Source organism: Bos grunniens, chromosome 29 (genome assembly GCF_055505025.1).
Source record: "Bos grunniens cultivar Pamir isolate PY7600 chromosome 29, Bosgru_T2T1.0, whole genome shotgun sequence".
NCBI lineage: Eukaryota > Metazoa > Chordata > Mammalia > Artiodactyla > Bovidae > Bos > Bos grunniens.
This window is the reverse complement of record NC_141193.1, coordinates 16,685,251-16,710,972: the sequence shown is the minus strand read 5'-3', so window position 1 is coordinate 16,710,972 and position 25,722 is coordinate 16,685,251. Positions and strand designations below refer to the sequence as shown.

General features: G+C 42.7%; 1 protein-coding gene across 2 annotated transcripts in view; it reads left to right on the top strand.

The window, feature by feature from the left end:
* Positions 1-25,722, top strand: part of OPCML (opioid binding protein/cell adhesion molecule like) — a 1,054,475-nt gene that overhangs the window by 945,873 nt on the left and 82,880 nt on the right. For both annotated transcript variants that reach the window (XM_086384066.1, XM_086384065.1), the window contains exon 4: positions 3,028-3,153. In XM_086384066.1, coding sequence (XP_086240192.1) covers positions 3,028-3,153 — 126 coding nt within the window. The remainder of the gene's footprint in view (positions 1-3,027; positions 3,154-25,722) is intronic.

Below are 25,722 nucleotides of genomic sequence, written 5' to 3'. Positions count from 1 at the left end.
GTCATGAGATAATGCACATGTAAGCTATTTGCAAACAAATCATATGTTAATAAGCAATACCTAATATTGTAGTGGTTTGGTTGCTCAGTTGTGTCTGACTCTTTGCAACCTCATAGACTGCAGTCCAACAGTCTCCTCTGTCCACTGGATTTCCAAGGCAAGAATACTGGAGTGGGTTGCCGTTTCCTTCTCTAGGGGATCTTCCCAACCCAGGGATCAAACCCACATCTCCGGCAGTACAGGTGGATTCTTTACCGGTGAACCACCTGAGAAGCCCTAATACCTATTATTACATATTATGTATTAATAATGATGCCATGATTGAAAACAGAAAAACTTTTCCTTTCTCCCACTTTACTGTCTATGTTTCCTGTCTTGCTGGCAACCCTCACCCTTCATGCTGTCCTTATCTTTCCTCCTTTGTGGGAAGTGACAGAGGACAGTGTGGGCCTGCAGAGGGTATAGGGGGCAGTGCCTGGGGCTTGGTGAAACATTGGGGTCAACTTCCAGGATCCCACTCCAGGAGGCTCCCTCCTAGTGGGGGGCACTGTCCACACACTTTGGGAAAAGGGGATGTCCCCCAAATATCTGTAGAATTTTGCCAATATCTCCTAACCCAGCACCTTTTAAATTATCAGACAAACCCATCTGGAAATTGTAGCTCTAAATTGGGGGCTGTACTAAGTGAACCATCCTTGGACATCACAGCTCCAATGTCCTAAATCATCCTCCATTGATCAGCTATGCCCCCCACCCTCCCGCCTCAGCTGTGTCCACCTTACAGTAAGTGAGATGCTTGGGTCTCGAGAAAGAGCGCTTCAGACAGCCTAACCCGTCCAAATAAGCGGATGTTATTCTGAGAATATTTTGGAAGGTGCACTGAAGTTGTTGCTTTATAAAAATGAGAAAAAAGTATTGACATTTCTAAGCCAGGAATGATTTTTTAACAAGCTGGAAAATACTGAAAAAACAAGGAGTAGGGTTTTCTCAAGAGAGTGCAATGTAGTTAGAAAGCACACTATTCTTTCCCACTGTGTGTTTTGGTAAAATATGTGCAATGAAGTTTCAGACCAATTCCTAATGCAGAAATAATCCAAAACGTGGCAGATTTATAAGCCAGGGACATTTTATTTATTTGCTAACGTGGATTCCCTTATGATGGCAAATGTTCTCCATGTTACTTATGGCTTCTCCTTGAAAAAGACTTACCTCTGTGGTCTCAGCAGCATAAAACTCCAGGCTGCAGGGTTTTCTGGATCAAGCATCGGCTATAACTCTCTTCCACCACTGACCCAGGTGGTTCGGAATCTCCTAGGACTCTACCTGTTTGCTAATTCATAATTAAACTGGCAGTTGGAATAAATCAGCATAGGTATAAGCTTGGAGCTCCTCTCTCTGCCAACCGTTCTTTTTTTTGTTGTTGTTCTCTGTTTTTATTTTTATTTTTTTATCTTTTTATTAAGAACAATTTAAAATCCATATATCAAAATGAATCTGCCACAGGTATACATGTGCTCCCCATCCTGAACCCTCCTCCCTCCTCCCTCCCCATACCATCCCTCTGGGTCGTCCCAGTGCACCAGCCCCAAGCATCCAGTATCGTGCATCGAACCTGGACTGGCAACTCGTTTCATATATGATATTATACATATTTCAATGCCATTCTCCCAAATCATCCCACCCTCTCCCTCTCCCACAGAGTCCAAAACACTGTTCTATACATCAGCGTCTCTTTTGCTGTCTCGTATACAGGGTTATTGTTACCGTCTTTCTAAATTCCATATATATGCATTAGTATACTGTATTGGTGTTTTTCTTTCTGGCTTACTTCACTCTGTATAATAGGCTCCAGTTTCATCCACCTCATTAGAACTAATTCAAATGTATTCTTTTTAATGGCTGAGTAATACTCCATTGAGAAGAAAGCTTTCAGTATCAGAAATCCTCCATTAGAAGCTTTGCCCCACCCCTCTTAGTTTTCAGATTTGTTCAATAGGTTTTTGGATCTTTCTTTCAAAGAGGAGTTAAGCAGGTACCCACATCAGCCTTGTGCCAGACACTGTGGAATAGAGGTGGATGTCATTCCATCCTTATCTTTCAGCACCTCACTCTCTAGGTAAAGAGACAGGCATAGACATGGGTAGGGTGGGGGTGAAAAAGGAAGGAGCTGGATGAACTGGAAGATGAAGATTGACATAAATATACTACCGTGTGTAAAACAGAGTGCTAGTGGGGAGCTGCTGTACAGCACAGGGAGTTCAGCTCATCGCTCTGTGATGACCTAGAGGGGTGGGATGGGGGAGGGGTGGAAGGGAGACTCAAGAGGGAGGGAAAATATACACAGAGCCGATTCACATTGTTGTAGAGCAGAAACTAACACGACATTATAAAGCAATCGCACTCCCATTAAAAATGTGTTTACATATATTTTTAAAAATAAACTGAGAATAAAAGAGAGTGAAGCAGGTGTAAAATAATCAACTGTAAGGACAACACATCCAGTTCCTTTGCTAGGGGAGGTGGGGGGTTCTCTTTTCAGGATTTGGGAAGAGGTGAGGGAAAACTGCAAAGGGGAAGTGACCTTTGATGTCCCTTGAAAGATGAGCTGTGTGTTTTCAGATAGGAAGAGAAGAGGAAAAGCGAAGGGGCGATCAGAGAGGGAAGTGTGATGAGATTGCTGCACGCAGGTAGACAGGAACTCTTAAAAGCACTTTGTATTTTTCCTTTGGTTCTACTTTTCCATCCATTGTCAGTAATGCCTGTCTCTTCAGTTACTGCTTGCTCAGAACGCCACCCTCACACACACACACCTGCCTCCTGCTATGGCCAGACCTTACATAGAACTGCTTCCAGGAATGCCCTGTACATGTTGTGTTAATGGTCACATTCCTTGCTGAATCAAGCATAATAAACTGAAATTGTGATTGAGAATAATATCCATGCTATTTGAATGCATGTGAGGCTGATGCCTCCTTTTCTGCAAAGAATCCTTCTCATACATGTCTTTTCTCCTCTGTCTCTTTCCAGTCCCTCCCCAGATCATGAACATCTCCTCAGATGTCACCGTGAATGAGGGGAGCAGCGTGACCCTGCTGTGTCTTGCTATCGGCAGACCAGAGCCAACGGTGACGTGGAGACAACTGTCAGTCAAGGGTAAGGCATTTCCCTGGAGGAAGTTTTCAGAGTTGGTATAGTGAAGTCTCGCTTCTAATGCACAACAGAACTTGAGGAGTCAGAAAACAATGCTGTATTTGTAGCTCAGTGATGGACTAGCAAAGAGAGCACATGCCTCTGTCACTGGAATTCTGAAGGATTTATAGAGAACATTTACTGAATCATTTCCCCAGGCCCTTTCATGACCTTCCTTAGAAGCTTTTTGTTTTCCCAACTATGAAGGGCAGAGGTACCATAAGAGTAACTTACAACAAAGACACTAATATCTCAAGGTGGAGATGCACTCGTCAAAGGGTGCTCTGTCCTTTCTTGAAGTAGAGTGCTAGAAAGTGCACTGAAAATATTGGTGTTTTTGTACATCTAGGAGAGAAAGGATCTCCTTCTCAGTGTTTTCAGAACATTTATCCAGAGTGGTAAAAAGTGATAGAGAGGGTTAAGTACTCTCGCGCCTGCTGTGCTGGGAACTCGGTGATTGCTATTAAGACTTTAGCTGTGGTCATCTCCAACTTAATAGGGAGGGACCCCAAAGAACAGCAGATCTTATCCTTTTGGAAATAAAACTTACTCCGAGTTGAACTTGAAGAGATGGGCAAAGAGCCACTTGGTGTATTTACCCTGTTAACGGAAACTATGATAAATTCTATAAATTATATAAGAAACAAGTGCTCTCTCAGGCATTAGAAAATCTAAAAGTGAAACCCAGTGAAAAGGAAAATGTGTGGAGTGTGCCTGTGTGTGATATAAAAATAATATAAATCTAGAGGAAAACCTAAGAATAAATCTTAGGAATGTTGAACTAGACAAGGACTTGCTAGGTCACTAAAAGCTCTAAGCGTAAGAGAAGAATGATAAATGTGTTCTGTATTATTTTTCTGTGGTTCCCATAACGAAGTACTGCGGTGCTCGTGGCTTAAACAACAGAAATGTATTTCCTTGTAGTTCTGGAGGCGGGATGCCTGTGATCAGGGTGTAGGCAGGGTTGTCCCTTTTGAGACCTGGGAGGGGACGTCTGTCTGTGCCTCTCCTCAAGCTTCTCGTCCTTTTCTGGCATCTTTGGTGTTTCCGGCTTGTAGGTGCATCACCCCCTCCCTGCTGTCATTGTCACATCTTCCCATGTGCACCTTCCCGTGTCAGATTTTCCCTTGCTATAGGAACATCAAACATACTGGATTGGGGATGTTCTTTTATGACCTCATGTAATCTTAATTGGGCTTTCCTGATGGATCAGAAGTAAATAATCCACCTGCAATGCACAAGACGTGGGTTTGATCCTTGAGTTGGGAAGATCCCCTGGAGGAGGGAATGACAACCCACTCCAGGATTCTTGCCTGGAGAATCCCACAGAAGGAAAAGTCTGTGGAGTTGCAAAGAGTTGGGCATGATTGAGTGACTGAACAATCAGTTCAGTTCAGTCGCTCAGTTGTGTCCGACTCTTTACTGAAAAATAAATTATCTTAATTACCTCTGTAAATTCCCTATTTCCAAATAAGGTCACTTTCTGAAGCATTGGGACTAGGTATTATTTATTTTATTTTTTTTTTTGGTGGGGGTGGGGATGAAATTCAGCTCATAACTGGGTTCATCAAAATTAAAAACACCATTGAGTAAACAAAATGACAAGTCAAAGACTAGGTGAAAACCTTTGCCATACACACACCTGACAAAGATTTTACATCTACACTATGTGAAGAATTCTTATAATGCTAACAGCCTACCTTGAAGTGAACAAAACATTGAAACAGACAATTCACAAAAGAAGATACATGAATGGAATAAGCAACATGCTAAACGTATCTGTCTTAGAAATGAAAATTAAGCCATAATAGAACTCCAGTACACAAATACTAGAATGAGAGAAATTGAAAAGACAGACCATATCAAGTGTTGGTGGGGTTGTGGAGCAACTGAACTCTCATACACTGACTCTGGGACTGTGAAATGGCATTGCTACCTAACTCAGGTTTGGCTGCTCACCTCCAAAAGCCAGTAATTTGAGAGGCAAGCATCAGTAGAAAGGAAAGATGCTTTAATCAGAAAAGCCAGCCATCTGGGGAAATGGTGGGCTCGTGTCCAGAGACCAACTCTGAGGGTTCTGTGGGCTAGGAGAGTTTGTAAGGGAGGAAGGGGGAAGAATCAGTGAGTCTTCAAGGTGGGAGTCTGGGTTCTACATCTCCATCGCGTATGGACTGCTCTCTTTAGTTGTCTTGCCCCTGCGTGATCTGCTTGCAGGATTGCTTGATGGCAGAAGGGAGGGATCTTAGAGGCAGAGAGTTGGTCTTCTTTTTATCTAAGAAAAGAGTCAGCAGGTTAGAGGAGGCATGGTTTACATTCAGGAGAGCACAGGTCCCGAGTTAGGTTAAACTGCCTGATGATCTCACTAATATAATTAGGTTCTTTTAAGGTCACAGGAAACAGAAATGGGCAAACAGGAAAGAGACTAAAGAGCTGCATTCTCCATGGCATCAATGCTATGGAAAACTGCACCTTGCTATAAAGTTAAACATACACTTAGCATCTGACCCAGCAATTCCACTTCTAGGAATTCACCAGAGATAAATGAAAACCTATGTCCACAGATATGCATTGTATGTAAATGTTCATAGCAGCTTTATTTGTAATAGCCTCAAACTAGAAGTAAGCCAGAACCCTCAACAGGTAAAATAGCTAAATCGTAGTAAATTTAAGCAGCAGATGGCTTCTCAGCAATTAAAAGGAACAAATCACTGATACATGTAAGAAAATGGATGAGCCTCAAAAGCATTATGCTAAAGAAAAAAAGCAAAAAATTAGACACTGATGTCATTCATATGAAATTCTACAACAGGCAAAAATTAATCTAGAGTGACTGAAATCAAGTCAATTATGATGTAGGGTAGGGATTTTTAATAATTATCTACAAAGGGGTACAAGGGGCATTTTTGGGGGTGATGAAAATCTTGAGCAGGGTGGTTATTATATTGCTGCTTAAATTAGCAAAAACTAATCAATGCTATGCTAAAAATAAGTGCATTTCATTGTATGTGAATTAAATCCCAATAAAACTTAAAAACTAAACACATAAAGATATAGGAAATGACCCGAAAGTGCCCCCCTAGTTTGGAACATTAACTATGTGAGAAGCACTTACAAATGGACACTGGATTTTTTACCAGGATCATTGTTCAAAATTTCACCATCTAATGTTCTCCATATGCATTGAGAACACATATTTCAGCACCTGCCTTGTTATAGGGAAAGATAATGATAATAAATCCCCAGACACCCTTTGCGTAAAGACCTCAGATATTGAAATCCAAAATGTCAATATTGTAAAGTAATATTAACAAGAATATTAAAAGAATCATAAGGGGTATCAGGAAGCTCAACTTTAATATAAATACAGCGGTAGCTTGTGTTCCCAAAGATACAAGCCCTGTGGAAATTTTGCTGTAAGTCAGGGAGAATTTTGATTTGTTATATAAAAAAAAATGTCTAACCATCACACCAGCTTCTACGTTTTTGGTAAAATCACATGTCTTTATAAATGCTTGAAATCCAAGAATGCATTTATTTGGTTCTAAACACACAGTTCTCTCAGCCTAGGAATCTCTTGAAAGGCACTTTGATTTTATGGAAATGTTTTAAAGCAATTCTTCATAATGGCTTTGCGGTAAAGTTTGTTTCCCGCTTAAAATATGGAAGATTCATCCACATTCTTAATCTTTTATATAACACAGTATTTGGAATTCAGCCTCAAAAACAAAAGAATATTAAATTTACATTTTCTCTCTCGCCTTTAAGTCTCCCAGCCCATGTTCAACTTTCAAATTCCCTTTTGTCTTTCCCTTGCTCTGGCCTTCACTTTGCTGTCTCTTTTTTCTTCTATTCTCTTCCCCCTCCCAATGACATTTCAACATATAAACTCAAAGCCTTGTTTCCTGAGTTTGAAAAGCACTGGAACCTGGGAGATTTGCACATTTCAAATTTGTACCTGCAGGTGACCACCAATATTTACTTTTAGAAGGATGCTCCTTCTCACTTGGAGTTAAGGCAACTTTGGGAAGTTGTTTGTAAAAGTTTAGAAGATCAGCCAATACAACTTGAACATCAAATAGCATTTTTAGAACAACTGATTGTTTAGTCCATCCAGCAAGAGTAAGAAATAGAAGTTGTAATGGCGTTTCCTTTGAAATTCCAACAAAATTGCACCAGAGAACATAGATTACTGGACAGCTATGTTCCGAAATGTTAATGCAATGTTTGAATACGATTGTTTAAATTTGGGTACCATATACAAGAATGAATAACCAAGTTCCATTTAGAAAAAGAATATTTTAATGACCAGATTATTAAAGATTAAGAATTGTGGTTATGGTTTAAGATGACAGACTAAGCACATGCCAATCTCAAGAAACTATAGAAGAAAAGGTAAAGGTGAACAAACTCATGATCACACTAGAGAATAGGAAGCATTTGTGGATATGAAATTATGAGGAATCTCTGAAATATAAAAAGTGTGTAGAGACTTCCTGGAAGTCCAGTGGTTAAGACTTTGCTTCCACTGCAGAGGGCATGGGTTCCATCCCTGGTCAGAGAGCTAAGATCCCACATACCTCATGGCCAAAAAACCAAAACGTAAAACAGAAGCAATATTGTAAAAATCCAATAATGACTTTAAAAAATGTTCCACATCAAAAAAAAAAAACCTTAAAAAAATTACATAGACACAATGCACGAAAATTTCAGCTCAAAACACAGGAATATGATGTATGCCTGAAATGATAGCTGAAAAAGGCAGAGTTTTAGGTCATACTGCTGGTAAATGTTAAAAATTGACTAGGGCTGAGGGCGGGAAGGGAAGGGAGGCCTGGTGGCGTTTGCCAGTTTCCATGGTGTCAATGTTCCCATCATTGCCACTTTCCTTGGAGCCCCTTTAAACTAACTTGATTGTTAGGTATTTTTTAGGTGTTTATTCCCTAATTTCAGGTTTTCATAGTTTAGATTTTTACTTTGGGTACTTATTGGATTTATTTTAGGCATTTATTGGATTTACTAGAAAATGTGACACTTGTTTAATAGACTTCACACACATGGAAATATGTTCTGAGTGACCTGCAGCTTAGGAACTAGGATCATGCTGCAATCCCAGGCCAGGGAAAAATTGGCAGGTCCCAGAACAGGCCCCCAAAGTGGACAGGCAAGGGGCCAGTGTGTTTGGGATACATGGCGGGACAGGCTGTGGGGCTGGAAGGAGCGTCTGCTCTCAGGGTGCCATGTAACCCCCTGCAGGGCCTCCATACCTGGTGCATTTCCAGTGCATGCTTGGAAAGGCCAGATGTTTGGGAGGGATAAAGTCTTCTTTTCTGTGTCCTCTCCATGGAGGTTTTAAGATGACAGCTATTCACCCGTGAGTGAGTTGCTGCTACAGTCGACACATATTCAGTAATACCTCAGGAAGCAAGAGAATGAGCAATTCCACAGAAGTGAGTTTTCCAGGTAACTGAAACTGACTCCTTTATGCCTTAACGTGAGTGGTCGTTGATGGAAGCAGTTTAAAAATGTATTACGGGCTTTTCTGTTTTCTTGAGTAGAATGGGTGTCGTTTGGCCTCCTTTTAAAAACTGTAATAACATCGTACATATCAATTGTTTGTGCCTCAGTGTTTGAGGTCTGGATAACGACTAACATAACCCTAAAATACTATTTAAATTGTTGTTTCAGTTTTTGGCAGTTCTTCTATCTCTCCTTCCTTCTCTCGTATCAGAATTGTCAATGCTTCCTAAAGCCATGTGTGCCTTTTAGCATCTGCATTTTTTTCTATCTACTTCTCTTTCTCTCTCTTTTTCATAAACTGTAATAAGGAGGAGGAATTGTTCTTAACCTTCTTTACATGTTGAGCGTTTTGGTCCAGAAATGCCAAATCTTTTAAGAGATGGCACAACTTTGAGTCCTTGGCTTGATTATACAACTTGAAGCTTCATGGCATGTCAATTTTGCTGTATTTAAAGGAGAGCTCTTCTGTATATAACAGCTCAGAATTGCAAATATGACATGTGAATGATTTGGTAACTTTAAGGAATGTCTGTGTTGATTTGAAGACTGTGTGCCATAAATCTGAAGTTTGAACTTCTGTATGTATTCCTGGTGGCTCAATGGTAAAGAATCCACCTGCAATGCAGGAGACTCAGGTCCGATCCATGGGTCAGGAAGATCCCCTGGAGAAGGGGATGCAACCCACTCCAGTATTCTTGCCTGGAGAATCCCATGGACAGAGGAGCCTGACAGCCTATAGACCATGGGGTTGCAAAGAGTCTGACATGACTTAGCGACTAACACTTTCACTTTCCTTTCAATTTGGTATGCTAGAAAAAGTACTGAATTAATGTAGCAATCTTTTTTTACAAAGTATTGTAATCTCAGTTAAGAATTTAACTGAAGATATAAAACTCAAGTGATTTCTATATAATAAATTGAACTGTAAAGATAACTTGTGTGTGATTCTGAATTCACAGATAAAGTATTTTTAATTCCTCCTTGAAAAAAAGAAGTCCACATAACCAAGTTGATGAGTCCTGACTAAGAAGGACATGGTGGGGGACGGCATTCTCTGAGGAAAGACTTTGAGCTTTCAAGAATAAGTAATAGCTTTGTCTCTGCAACATAACATAATCTTTATTTTTTTTTTGAATTTTATTGGAGGTATAGTGGCTTTACAATGTTGTTAGACAACTACACTTTATACTGAATCAAGAACAAAAGATTTTAAAAATCAAGCAAAAACATAAAAGCTAAAAACGTTAAAAGTAAAAAAAAGTCAAATTTATTGTAAAAGGGATAAATAATAAAGAATAAAGACCATTTAATCTAAAATGAAAGCAAGTAAAACAAGATAAGGAATAAGTGTTAAGTACACATATCCTGGGGCTTTCCAGGTGGCGCTAATGGTAAAGAACATGCCTGCCAATGCAGGAGAGATTCAGGTTAGACTTCTGGGTCTAGAAGATCCCCTGGAGGAGGACATGGCAACCTACTCCAGTATTCTTGCCTGGAAAATCCCATGGACAGAGGACCGTGGAGGGCTACAGTCCATGGGGTCGCAGAGTCAGACAGGACTGAAGCGACTTAGCAAGCACGCACATATCCTGAGGGGGGCGGGGTGCAGCTTTGTTCTGGATATGACAGTGCTAGATAAGTGAATTCCATCTGAGGGGGATAATTCCAGCAAAATCCTCATCCTTGGTCCTGACCTGGCTGAGCAGGTCAGTCTCCCTCCTGTTCTCTCTGCCAGGTGTTGAGGTTAGCAGATATACTCGTCCCAGAATGTTTCCACTCCAACTCTTATTTTTCATCCTGGATGTCCTTGAGAAGGACTTCTTAAAAGAAATTACCAAGTCCCTCACATTCCAAATAAAGGAAGTTCCAACTCATACTCATGTATAGGTGTCAGCTCCTCGTGGCTGGCAGGGTTAGCTTCTGGATTGTAGTTATTCAGTCAGTCATGTCTGACTCTTCGAGACTCCATGGACTGCAGCATGCCAGGCTTTCCTGTCCTTCCCTACCTCCCGGAGTTTGCTCAAACTCCTGTCCATTGACTTGATGATGCCATCCAACCATCTTATCCTCTGTTGCCCCCTTCTCATCCTGCCCTCAATCTTTCCCAACATCGGGGTCTTTTCCAGTGAGTCAGCTCTTGGCATCAGGTGGCCAAAGTATTGGAGCTTAAGCTTCTAGGTAGAGCTAGGCTTCAAATTCTTGTAACTTGGGATTGAAATCTGGCCCAAGCAGTTAACTGCCTGAGTGACTTTAGAAAAACCACATCATCTCCAGGATTCCCAGTCTTCTAGACTGCAGAATGGGGCTATTTATGCCAACTTCCTCAGATGATTACCAGGACCAAAAGAGAGAATGAATGGAAGGCTTATAATTGCCCTGGACACACATACATGAGTTGCCAACAGTGTTCTAAATTGCCTTTGTGCCATGTTTTAATTTAAATTTCTTCTTAGAATCCTTGTAGCTTACAGCCATCCTGAGAGCTGGTTATGTTAACATCATGCTTACTGTATGTCAAGCCCTGTTATACACTTTACATGTTTTAGCTAATTTACTGCCCCAGTAGCCCTGAAAGGAAAGTGCTAATATTTATAATTGTGCCTTTCTTATTATGCATTATTATGCCTACCTCTGTCTTTGTCTCTTATTCTTTAACATCATGAGTCATCATTAGTCATTCAGTGCCTCTCTGATCCACCTGAAAATTCAGAATGACACAGCAGTTTTATTTGTAATAGGCAAACTGGGAAATAGTCCAAATGTCCTTCAAGGACTTCCTGGTGGCTCAGACAGTAAAGTGTCTGCCTACAATGTGGGAGACCCAGGTTCGATTCCTGGGTCAGGAAGATCCTCTGGAGAAGGACATGGCAACCCACTCCAGTTTCTTGCCGGGAAAATCCCATGGACAGAGGAGCATGGTAGGCTACAGTCCATGGGGTAGCAAAGAGTCGGACATGACTGATCGACTTCACTTCACTTGTCCTTCAAGGGTGTCTGGCTACACCCACACCTTAAAATGTATTTCAGCAATAAAAAGTAAATGAACTGTTATGTCAGTTGACATCATAGGTGGACCTGAGGGCATTATAGAAATGCAGAGTCATTGTCAAAGGGTAGGATGCTATATGACTCCACTTTTAAAACATTCCCTAAGTGGAAAAAGTGTCAAGATGCATAACCTGTCAGTGGTGGCCAGTGGCTGGTGCAGGGGAGGGAAGGAAGTAGTTCAAAGCAGTTGCTTTGCCGTCAAGAGACAGCTCCATGCTTCGATTATTGGGGTAGTTAGATGAATCGATAAGCATGATGAAATGTTAGAATTAGACACAAAGGTATAAAATATAGGTACGACCAAAAAAAAAAAACAAATATCTCAGCCCCATCACGTGGTTAACTGTGCTGTGCCCAATCAATCACCTGACTTAATGACATGCTTTAATTAGAAAAGATACCACCACTGGGGGAGCTGGCGATGAGTACACAGACTTCTCTCTACTATCTTTTCAACCTTTTCTGTGTGTGTGTGCTTAGTAGCTCAGCCATGTCCGACTCTTTGAGAACCCATGGACTGTAGCCCACCAGGCTGCTCGACCCTTGCAATTTTTCAGACAAGAATGCTGGAGTGGGTTGCCATTAAATCAATAATTACTTCAAATTAAAAAATGCAAACTAGGAATCATAAGTAAGATGAACCTCTAGGTTTCCACTAACAACATGCTTACGTAAGAAAGTACTGTTTATAAAATATTTCCATAGGCATCATTTCAAGAGGGTTTATAGCAAGCCTCTAAAATAGGTCAGAGAAGAAATATTTCCCAGGCAAAGAAACAGGCTTGAAAAAGTTAATGGCAAATGACTCACAGGTGACTACAGTGGGAGATCTGTGAAAGGAACATTGTCCTTGTTTTCCAAGTTCATCTTTGTCTGCTGTACAAAGATTGAACGGGTACAATATAAAGTGATGTATTTTATCAAATTCCGCTTGTTATCTGGGGCACCCCTGCTCTTACATTCTCCTCTCTAATTCCACACCTACCTTCTTGCATCTGGACAGTTTCTAGCCACCACTCAATGTTGTGCTGAGAAAAACACAGCCTCCAAGTGGAAACCACTTCCCTGCCACTGTCTGCAGTAGGTCTCCATCGCTTCTCTGCTTCAATTAAGAAAAACCTGCAGAGACCCACCAACCTCATTTCTCTTCTGAGTCACCCCAGGTACCAGTGCCAGCCACAGATGGGATTGCCATCAGTTGACCCACTGCCTCTACCCAGTCCTGCGCCCACTTCTCTGTCTCTCTGCGAGGCAGCCAGGATTCTTGTTTCTAATCTGAAGTTGTGTGAAGAGCCTAATTAATCCCCGGAGTGTGAGAAAGAGGTGTCTGAGTTGAGAAATCAAGGTTACCCCTATCTTGCTCAGTGGAACAGTTATGGGCAAACAAGCTGTTCCTCTCATATTTTTGCAAAGCAAATTCATGTTCACTAACTTTGGTTCTTGTTGTAAATGAGAAGTGTGTGAAGGTCTAGCCATGTGCTTTTCGCCATATGGGCTCCCATATGTTTTCCTCCTTTGCTTGCGTACATTTTCGCTTTGGCACGCACATATGCCTGTTTTTTTGCAACTTAACAATATTAAAACTAATCCCATTTATGCTCCTTTTGGGTGAGTTGATTGAGTCATAAATCCCTGTGAATTTCTTCTTTGGGAGACTAAAGTTCTTTTGTGTGAGCAGGGGAGGGCAGAGCATCCTGTCGGAGGGATGCGGGCAACCAGCATCAGCGTGGAGCTGATGTAGCTGATGGCCCTGACCCTGGCTCCAAAGTAATGAGTTGAAGCCTGGGGAACCAGGAATGTGGGCTCAATGCCTTGGGAGTATCCTTGTCTCTTCCTCCCTGAGGAGAAGCCCTCATTAGGAAATAGAAAACAATCCTCAGAGTTTTCTTTCTAAGGACCCAGGTGAAATAACTTACCTTAGCAGAAGCCATCATGAGATCTTGAGCTGTGATTCTTCACGTGTGACTATACTTAATGCTTCTCACCCTCTACACCAAGTTGATCAACAATATAGATCAGAAATGAGGCTGCCCTGGAGTAACCTTACCTTATTCCTCAGACTGTTTAGATTATAAAAATAAGAATGGATATTAACATGTATTATACTGAGTGGGGAAAAAAAAAAGCATAGATATCACTTTGCCAACAAAGATCTGGATAGTCAAAGCTGTGGTTTTTCCAGAAGTCAGGTACGGATGTGAGAGTTGGCTCATAAAGAAGGCTGAGCACTGAAGAACTGATGCTTTCAAAGTGTGGTGCTGGAGAAGACTCTTAAGAGTCCCTTGGACAGCAAGATCAAACCAGTCAATCCTAAAGGAAATCAGTCCTGAATATTCATTGGAAGGATTGCTACTGAAGCTGAAGCTCCAGTACTTTGGCCACCAGATGCAAAGAGCTGATTCATTGGAAAAGACCCTGATGCTGGAAAAGACTGAGGCAGGAGGCAGGCAAAAGAGGATGAGATAGTTGGATGGCATCACTGACTCAATGAACATGAGTTTGAGCAAGCTCCAGGAAAGTGAAGGACGGGAAGCTTGGTGTGCTACAGTCTGTGGGTTCGCAGAGTCAGACATGACAGAAGTACCAGGTGAAAAGCCCCAGTAACTCAAATGCAAAATTGGAATTGGGAATGCCACCCAATATCTGTTGTAAGATGGTGTTCTTTCTTTTGCATTAACTCATTCCTTTGTTGGATGTATTAAGAATATTCTTTTCCCTCTATAGCAACAATGATGTGTAAAGCAGATATAATTCTTGCCCTCGTGGTGCTTATAGTCTAGACAGAGAGATAGTCATTAGCTGGATCATCAAGAATAGGTCATTTCTGAGTGTAGCAATTGCTCTAAGGATGGGTGACAGAGTGGTGTGAGTCTTTCCTGGTAAGTCTTTCCTGAGGTAGTGATGCTTGAAACAGACAGAGGAGATGAAGAGGAGACGCTTCTCTGGTGGTTCAGTGGTTAGGACTCCACGCTTCCACTGCTGGGGACAGGGGTTCGATCCCTGGTCAGCGAACTAAGATCCCACAAGCCATGCCTCATGGCCAAGAAAAGGAAGATGAATAGCAGTTAAGGATGGGGATACAGTTCTGTGATACAGCCGGGCCAACTGGAAACCTTCCAGGTGAGGGGAATAGCACGTGTGAATGCTCTGAGGTGACAGGGTGTGGCTTTTCAAGAAACGAAAGAACCTTGTCTTTTTATTTCTAAGTCATTTTTTTTTATTAGAAGAAAACTCATCCTAAGTTTATTTTTCATATGGCTGGGAAAGATCAGAAATGTTTCAGTTGCATTTTACCTGAGTTAATTGCAAATGCAGAGAACGTGCATTTTTCCCCTATGACAAAGTAAATTTTTTTTTCAGTTTTCCTTTTAATTGAAGTATAGTTGATTTACAATAGTTAGCAAAGGGGAAAGCAGGGAGGAGATATAACTTAGGAGTTTGGGATTAACAGATAACACACTATCTGTGTGTGCATGCCTGCTCAGTCACATCCGTGGACAGTAGCCAAGCAGGCTCTCTGTCCGTGGGATGCTCCAGGCAAAAATCATGGAGTGGGTTGCTATTTTCTACTCCAGGGGATCTTCCCCACCCAGGAATCAAACCCGGGTCTCTTGCATTGCAAGCAGATTCTTTATTGTCTGAGCCACCAGGGAAACCCTCAGATATACACTATTATATATAAAATAGATAACCAACCTACTGTATAGTACTCAATATTTTGTAGTGCCCTATAAAGGAAAATAATCTGAAAAAAAAAAAAAACGGAATACTTGTATGTGAAACTGAATCACTTTGCTGTACACCTTAATAGGTAGATAGCAGGAGAGACCATGGGCTGGGGTGGGGGAGTCAGGGGCTGGATCATACAGAGTCCTTTATAGAATTTGGTCTTTATTCTAAAGTCACTAGAATATGCAAAAATGAGATGTTCTGGCATCAGGATTTAACCAGGAACATGGCATGTCTGATCTACTCATTATCTATGTAAATCTGCTGGATCACTAAACCTTTGTCTCCATTCCCCCACTATCAACCAGGAAGGAGTCAGTAGGAATAGGCTTCTTTACAGAGGAAGGGTAAAGGGAATTTGGAAGTATCTATTCCAAATACTTTTTAGATGATAATGTAAGAAGGGATATTAACATGTATCTAGCAAGCGAAAATCCCAACTAACTCAGAAGTAAAATTAGAATTGGAAAGGCATCCAGGGCTGCCTGCCGTCTGTTGTAAAGCATCCTCTATGCTGTTGCGATATCAAATTATGCCATTGAAATCAGTTGGACACTGATAAAATTGAGACTGGGTTTACAAGTGCTGTAGATCTAATTGGCCTCAGCGGTGGGTCCACAGTGACTTTTGCTGCTGAACAAAAATTGTATGCTTCAATAGAAAATAACCAGCCTGGCTTCACACTCACACACCTCTGGAGATAATGGACTTTAATTTAGGCACAGAGCTCCTACATCTGGACAGCTGTTGAAGGAACATCAGAGAAGTGAGCTTCCTCCCTACTTCCTGGATGAGCACCCTTGATGGTGGACAGAAGCACCTCCGGGCCAGCCACGAGCTCTTGTAACTCTCGGTATTCCTTCTGCACAGCAGTTTATGTCTCTTCCTAAAAGCCTCTATATCTCCAGGACCAAAGTTCCTCTCTATTCTTGCTCCAACTTGCTCTGTTCTTGCTCCAACTGTTTTAAATTGGGTCTCTATTGTTTAAAGCCAAAGTCGTTCCGGTTAAATTCACTGTGTACTGGACAGGCAGTGTGTGAGCCAGCTGAGCCTCGTACGGTCCCTGCTCTGAGCTCAGAGGGGAGTGGGGAGGGACTCGTAACATGATGTTGCCATGTGGTGTGGTGAAGGTCTCATCACCAGGGAAAGGCTCTTCTTTATAGAAACCAGACAGTTAGGGAGCTGCCGGGGTTTCCCGGTTAATTTCAAGACCACTGTCTCCATCATGAGTTAGGGACCCAAGGGTGTTGGGAGGCCCTGGGAGTTGACTAAGGAGCACTGGGTTGCTAAGGGGATTCCAGGCTTAAATCAGTTAGACTCAGGCTGAGATAGACACATGGACTCTGGCTCTGAGTCTTGCAGCAATCAGTGATGACCACCTCAGTACATCATGTACACAGCATCCATCCAGGTGATCCCATGGGCTGTGGAGCAGGCTTGCCACTGAAGATGAAAGAGTGGCATCCACCAGCCTCCGTACTTGCTCAGCTCTCTGGCTGCTCTGGGATCAAAAGCGTGGTTTATCTTTATTAGCCGACTCACTGGTTCACTGACTTTTCCTTGAGAAGGTGAGCTCCATCCCACTCAGAGAAGATAGCTCTCCCTTCCCTAAACAGAAGAGAACAGGTAAGGGATTTAAACACTGGTGATGTTCCCAGCACCTGGCGCAGTGCCTGTGATTAGAGGCCTCCTATGAATGACTGAATGCTTACCCACCAATCCTGTACCTGTCTTATAGAAGCCAGAGGAAATGAGGGGACAGGTAGGCTCCAAGACTAGCCTCCAGATGTTAGGAAGCAATGTCTGAGTGGTAAAGGGGGAGTTTGGTGCAAGGAGTGAAGGCTGGGTAGGGAAGGTGAAGCTGAATGCAGCCTCTGAACCTCGACACCAAATTAAATCTCAGAGACAGAATTTCAGGTTCATTGGAAAAGGATAACTTCATTGCTTTGGCAAGCAAAGGGGACTACAGTGGGCTGATGCCCTCAAAACTGTGTCTCAACCTGGAGGCATTAGTGAGGAGTTTTATAGTAATGGTGCAAAGAGGAGGGTGTGATCAGCTCATGGACATTCTTCTGATTGGTTGGTGGGGAGGAAACTCTGAGTCAGCATCATCAACCTTCTTGTCCCAATGCATTTGAGGTCTAGTGCTTGTGGACAGCACAGAGTTAACTGCTCCCACCTGGAGGGGCTTTCAGTATCTGCAAAACAGCTCAAAAATAATTTTTCTGTGTATCCCTTGAGAGGGAAGCAGGACCCTGCCCCCCAAGGCTCGCTATTATTCCTTGACTGCTCCTTCCTTATCTCTGCACATTCCCACCCACCCCCACATCCCCCCCCCCCGCCCACCCCGCCTCACTGCCCTTCTCTATTAGCCACTGTTTTAATCTGCCTATTGGAACTCGGGAAAGTCACAGAGGCTGAATGAAGCCTATTTTCTATAATCAAGAAATAGGGGACATAGAAAGGCTTTTATGGCCTGGAGCCCCACAGGTCCTGCTTGGTTTCACAGACACTCAAGTCAGATCTGCATTAGAAGGTTGGGGGCACTTCCAGTCTTATCCCAAAGTGCTTTTCTCTCTTTTCCCCACCATCCCTCCTAGCCCATCCTTCTCTAAAACTGCCCGCCATGCCAGAGACCAGGTAGTCTTACTGCTGAGGTTTCTTTATGCCATATTTTTACCCAAGAGTGAGGCTCCCGCCAGACTGGGTCTCCAGAGGGTGGTGACTCATGATGTGGAAGGTGGTCCTCATCTCCTGACCCATCCTGTCCTTGTGGAGAACCTCTGACTTTTGCTGGAAAGCTTGGTAGCTTTATAAACGGGGTGCACTCGAAGAGTGGGGATGACTCACTTGGGCACATACTGTTCAATTTGGACGTATCGTACAAGTGAATTTAGCATCTTATGCTCATGAATCTGTGAGATTCAGAAAGTTTGGGCTGCCATCCCTGCCAGCGTCTCCATCCGGTCTTCTTCCTCGGAGCACTGGCCTTCGTAGGCTTCCCCAGTGCCAAGTCTTACCTCCTCAGGGAAGAGGTTAAGGCGTGACTCTAGAAAAGATGGCAGAGGTCGGGGACATTCTTTCCTTCTTCAAGATAGTGAAAGTGAGTGAAAGTGAAAGTCCCTCAGTCCTGTCTGACTCTTTGCGACCCCATGGACTATACAGTCCATGGAATGCTCCAGGCCAGAATACTGGGGTGGGTAGCCTTTCCCTTCTCCAGGGGATCTTCTCAACCCAGGGATTGAACCCAGGTCTCCCACATTACAAGCAGATTCTTTACCAGCTGAGCCACAGGGAAGCCCAAGAATACTGGAGTGGGCAGCCTATCCCTTCTCCAGGGGATCTTCCCCATCCAGGAATCGAACCAGGGTCTCCTGCACTGCAGGCAGATTCTTTACCAACTGAGCTATGAGGGAAGCCCTTCAAGATAGTGACTGTGTTTAATTAGGGCTTCTGTTCCTATGAGAGGCAGAGGAGGGAGGGATGGAGGAGACAGGAAGTCACATTGTGGTATAAAGTGGAGGATTTAATTGGAATGGGGCCCTCCAGTTGTCGAATGGCCCAGCCTCTGAGAGGGAACCCCCACTGGACGTGAGAGGGATCAAGGGGAAGTGAAATCTTGGAGCAAAAAGGGTTGCCACTTTGAATCTGGGTTTCCCAGCTGGAGGCTGTGAATGACTCTGGCACTCAGGAACTAGAGCTGTGAGGAGGTGCGGGAATCTGATCTCCCCTGGACCACCTGAAGCAAAGCCCAAGGGCCTCACCCCACTCCTGGAAGCCTGCAAAGCCTCATTAGTGAGAAGAGGCGGGCACTGAAGCCCTTCCTGTCTTTTCATTTTGTTTTTCCCTTTTCTTATTTTATCAACAGTTTCCCCATTCCAGAATCACTTACTGGTGAGTCACTCCCTCGGGGGTGCTACAAATGGTTTCTTTTAATGATTCTCTGGATGATTTTGCTTCCTAAGAGCAATGTTTAGTGAAGTAACTGATGTAATCAGAACTGCCTGTCCTCTGCTTCCAGAATTCTCTTCCTTCCCACTCTCCTTCTGCTCAGCTTACCTCCCCTCTCCACACCACTGCTGGCCAGAAATGCTTTCTGCTCAGGACTCCCTCGGGCCTCCTCTTGCTCCACTGAGCCCCTGCTTATGTGTCCCTGCACGCTTGGAACAGGATGCAGTAATTACATCTGCAGTGAAAGACTTTGTCTCCCTTGTGGGCAGCAAGGATGCTCCCAGCACTGCTAATGAAGGAAGGAGCCTTATTTTCAGAGCATCACTGGCTGCAGGGGGCCCCCGGATATCAGTCCACAGGATATCTGGAGGTTCTTCCTCTGGGGCCAGGCTGCACACCTTGCCATTCCTTCTCCCCCTTCCAGCACCCCTCCCAGTCTTTTTACTCCTGCCTCTGCTCCAGGCTGCCAGCAACCCTCCGAGTATCTTTCCCTCAGCACTTCCTGTCCCCAGGGGCCAGAAGGGGGCTGGAGCAAAGGCATGGCCATACACTTCGAGCTGTAGTTTAAGAATGTCCCAATGTTTCCAGCATGTCTGACGGAAGCTAAGGTGAAATGTACCTGGAGCTTCAGGAGCCACCTCCAGCTGGAGCTGTACTCCTGGGAGCCCAGGTGGTTTGGTTCCCAGCAGGATTCCAAAAGGGCCCAGGAGACAACGTTGTGCTGCGGCATCTGACTGGCCCGCCTGCATGTCCATATCTCATGGTATTGCTGCAGTAGCTTGCCTTACCTGTGCAATCACATCTCACCTGCCTTCACTCTTAAGATCTATTTATGCTTCTTTTTTTTCCCTTAAAGTTTCAGGTGTTCAGCAAACTGAATACAAACACACACACATACACACACACAGGTTATCTTGGTGGCTTTGTGGTAAAGAATCTGCCTACAATGCAGGAGCTGCAGGAGACCTGGGTTTGATCCCTGGGTACAGAAGATCCCCTGGAGGAGGGCTTGGCAACCCACTCCAGTATTCTTGCCTGGGGAATCCCATGGACAGAGTAGCCTGGTGGGCTACAGTCCATGAGGTTGCAAAGAGTTGGACACAACTGGAGCATTTTAACAGGGCATGCTGCTGCTACTGCTGCTAAGTCGCTTCAGTCGTGTCCGACTCTGTGCGACCCCAGAGACGGCAGCCCACCAGGCTCCCCTGTCCCTGGGATTCTCCAGGCAAGAACACTGGAGTGGGTTGCCATTTCCTTCTCCAATGCATGAAAGTGAAAAGTAAAAGTGAAGTAGCTCATTCGTGTCCGACTCTTTGCGACCCCATGGACTGCAGCCCACCAGGCTCCTCCATCCATGGGATTTTCCAGGCAAGAGTACTGGAGTAGGGTGCCATTGCCTTCTCCATTAACAGGGCATATATATACATATATCATTATTTTTCAGATTATTTTCCCATATAAATAATTACAGAGTATAGAGTTGAGTTCCCTGTGCTGTATAGTAGATCCTTGTTGGCTGTCTATTTTATATATGTGTACATGCTAGAGCTTCAGTCATGTCCGACTCTTTGCAACCCTATGGACTGTAGCCCAGCAGGCTCCTCTGTCTATGTGATTCTCTAGGCAAGAATACCGGAGGAGGTTGTTATACCCTCCTCCAGGGGATATTCCCAACCCAGGGATCAAACCTGCATCCTTTAGTTCTCCTGCGTTGGCAGGCCTGTTCTTTACCACTTGCGCCACCTGGGAAACCCATTTTATATGTAGGCTTTTTATATGTAGGTAGAGTGTCTATGTTAATCCCAAACTCCTAATTTAACCCCTCCCCCACACCTTTTCCGTTTGCATCCTTCCAGCTTTGTGTCTCTGGACATCCTGCGTGACTACTGCTGTTCCTTGGTACCTGCCGAGTCTCTGTTCAGGACCCTCTTGACTTCTCATTGTTTCCATGATTTGACTGCACATTTGATCCTGTAAAATCCTGCCATGACATTGCCATCATTGTCACCCCTGTCATCACCAGAATCATCCCTTAAATGTAGTGACTTGCCACGTTGATTTAATCTCATATGGTGTTCACAAAGATTTTCTGTCTAAGTGTGGACAGAAAAATAAATTAAGACAGGGAGTAACCTATGCATTTTGTAGAGGGAACCTGGACTGGTTAAACAGATGGCCACTGGAAACAACATTCTTTCAATTATTTATTTATTCATGCACTTGTTCAGTTACTTAAGAAAGAATTAGTGAGTGGATCTTATGTGTCAGGTATTCTCTGTGATGATGGGGTTAGAAAGATAAATAACAGGATACTTTTCCTCAAGGAGCTCCATTTAGTAAAAGACGCAGGCATAGTAATATATAGTTACAGCACAATAGGGTACATGTGTGTTCACAGAACAGGATCATTTCATCCAACTGGGAAATATGGGAGAATCAGGGATGGCCTCCTGAAGAGGTGACTCAAAAATCGGTCAGAGTTTAGTCAAAGGAAAGGGAACAGTATGAGTGAGGTGGAGGGGAAGAACATCCCAGGTGGTGAAAGACAGCAAAATAAAAAAAATGTAGAAATAAGAACTTACGTGACCAACCTAGACAGCATATTAAAAAACAGAGACATTACTTTGCTGACCAAGGTCCATCTAGACAAAGCTATGGTTTTTCCAGTGGTCATGTATGGATGTGAGAGTTGGACTATCAAGAAAGCTGAGTGCAGAAGAATTGATGCTTTTGAACTGTGGTGTTGGAGAAGACTCTTGAGAGTCCCTTGGACTGCAAGGAGATCAAACCAGTCAATCCTAAAGGAAATCGGTCCTGAATATTCATTGGAAGGACTGATGCTAAAGTTGAAACTCCTGTATTTTGGCCACCTGATGTGAATAACTGACTCATTGGAAAAAACCCTGATGCTGAGAATGATTGAAAGCAGGAGGAGAAGAGATGACAGAGGATGAAATGGTTGGATGGCATCACCAACTCGATGGACATAAGTTTGAGCAAACTCAAGGAGATGGTGAAAGACAGGGAAGCCTGGCTTGCTGCAGTCCATGGAGTCACAAAGAATTGGACATGACTGAGTGACTGAAGAATTTACATGGTGTAAATTGGGAATGTATAAGCAGCCTAGTGTTGCTGGGGCTTAGCAAGTGAAATTTTTTTAACCTGAATAAAATTTAGGACCACTTGTAGCTGGCCCAACTATAACTTTGCATTACAAGGAATCAAGTTTGGTCACAAGAAGAGAATAAACATATTTTAAGACAAGCTAACTCTTTACCAAAATCTTTCAAAGTGGTCGCAACAAGTGTTATATAACAGTTAGTAAAATAGTTGAATGATGTTTTTACCTGTCTTTTCTCTATATCTAATGAAAACCCTAGATCAGGGGTCCTGAACCTCCAGGGTCTAATGACTAACTATCTGAAGTGGAGCTGATGTAATAACAATAAAAGTAAAGTGCACGATAAATGTAATGCATTTGAATCATCCTGAAACCATCTCCCCCACCCCTGGTCCATGGACAAATTATCTTCCGTGAAATCGGTCCCTGGTGCCAAAAATGTTGAGGATCACTTCTCTAGGCCATCAGATCTCTGCTTTCTTACCTAATCTATATATCTATCTTCTCTTGGTCCAATGGTAGTTTAACTTTCTAAGGTAAATTGACCTAGCTTGCTAACTCCTGATTCTGCAGCTCTACTCATTATCCTGAGCAACACAAAGTCTCAGAACCAAGACCACATCTATACTTCGTAATATATGTATGTATGTATTTCTGTCCACATGACACTGACGTGAGATCAGGTTTATGTAGGGTATGGAAGGCAAACCATAAGCTGATGAATGGACAGTGAATAGAAGGTAAGGACATGGTCTTTTTTAAAAAGTCAATTTTTGTGTTTTCATAACTTACGTAAAATAAAATGCACGCATTTGCCGTGTGGACCAGTGAGGGTTTTTTCTCCCAACTTTATTGAGCTATAATTAACATAAAACACTGAATAATTTTAAGGTATACAGCACAAGGACGTGCATAGATCACAACAGTAAGTTTAGTTAACACTCGTCCCCTCATTTACCTAGATTTTTTTTTTCTCATAAAGAGAGCTTTTACCATCTACTCTCTTAGCAACTTTCAAACACACCACACAGCAGTGTTAGCTATAGTCACCAAGTTGCACACTACTTCCTCAGCACTTACTTATCTTATAACTGGAAGTTTGCACCGTCTGACCATCTTCATCCAATCTCCCACCCGCCCAACCTCTGGTAACCACAAATCTGATAACTTTCTATGAGTTGTAATTTTTTTTAATATTTTAGATTCTCCATATAAGTAAGATCAGACAGCATTTGTCTTGGCTTGACCTGTTTCACTTAGCATAATACCCTCCAGATCCCTCCATAACTGGTGTATACATGCCAGTCACTCAGTCTTGTCTGACTCTGTGGTCACATGGGCGGTAGCCCACCAGGCTCCTCTGTCCATGGGATTCTCCAGGCAATAATACTGGAGTGGGTTGCCATTTCCTCCTCCAGCTATAACTAGTGAATTTTGACAAATGTATACATGCCTATAACCACTGCCTTAATTAAGATACCGCATGTTCCCTTCAATTCAAAAAGTCTCCTTATTTTCATACCAAATCTTATCTCCATCCCAACTTGAGACAAACACTGACCTTCTTTCAGCTGCTATGTACTAGACTTTCCTCTAGAGTTTCATAAGCACACAGAACACACAACATATTTATATTCTAGAAAAATATACAAAATTTATACAATCTGAGACCATGTATTTTTATTTCAGTCTCCTTTCACTCAGCTTTTGTGTCTCATTCATGTTCCATTATATGAATATACCGATATTTGCCTGCTTATTTGCCAGTTAATGCACAATGATTGTTTCTACTTTTTGACTATTATGAATAAAGCTGCTATGTACCTGGTCTTCTTATGGACATGTATTTTTTATTCTCTTGGGTATATACTTAAGAGTAGAATTGATAAGTCATATAAGTTTACACTTAACTTTACAAGAAATTTCCAAATGCTTTTCCAATCTTTTGGAAAATAGTAATTTCCATTACTATCAGCACTGTATAAAAATTATTCCATTAATATCATATACTATAGATGTATATCCATACACAGAGATAATTTTATTATTCAGTTTGTGTATAACCATACTGAATTGTTGGCTTCCTGAAAGTTTATAAAACCTAAAGTGAATAATCAGTTCAGTTCAGTTGCTCAGTCCTGTCTGACTCTTTGCGACTCCATGAAGTGCAGCACACCAGGCTTCCCTGTCCATCACCAACTCTCAGAGCATGTGCAAACTCACGTCCATCGAGTCGGTGATGCCATCCAACCATCTCATCTTCTGTCATCCCCTTCTCCTCCTGCCTTCAATCTTTCACAGCATCAGGGTCTTTTCCAGTGAGTCAGTTCTTCGCATCAGGTGGCCAAAGTATTGGAGTCTTGGCTTCAGCATCAGTTTTTCCAATGAATATTCAGGACTGATTTCCTTTAGAATTGACTGAGTTGATCTTGCAATCCAAGGGACTTTCAAGAGTCTTCTCCAACACCACAACTCAAAGCATCAATTCTTTGATGCTCAGCTTTATTTATAGTCCAACTCTCACATCCATACATGACTCCTGGAAAAACCATAGCTTTGACTAGATGGACTTTTGTCGGCAAAGTAATGTCTCTGCTTTTAATATGCTGTCTAGGTCACTGAGCTTTTCTTCTAAGGAGCAAGAGTCTTTTAATTTCATGGCTGCAGTCACCAACTGCAGTGATTTTGGAGCCCCCAAAAATAAAGTCTCTCACTGTTTCCAGTGTTTCCCCATCTATTTGCCATGAAGTGATGGGACCAGATGCCATAATCTTAGTTTTGTGAATGTTGAGTTTTAAGCCAGCTTTTTCACTCTCCTCTTTCACTTTCATCAAGAGGCTCTTTAGTTCCTCTTCTCTTTCTGCCATAAAGGTGGTGTCATCTGCTTATCTGAGTTTATTGATATTTCTCCTGGCAATCTTGATTCCAGCTTGTACTTCATCCAGTCTGGTATTTCGCAAGATGTACTCTACACATAAGTTAAATAAACTAACTCCTTTCCCAATTGGAGTTGGAACAATGGAGTTGGAGTTGGAACAAACCAGTCCATTGTTCCATGTCCGGTTCTAACTGTTGCTTCTTGACCTGCACACAGATTTCTCAGGAGGCATGTAAGGTAGTCTGGTATTCCCATCTCTTTAAGAATTTTCTAGTTTGTTGTTATCCAC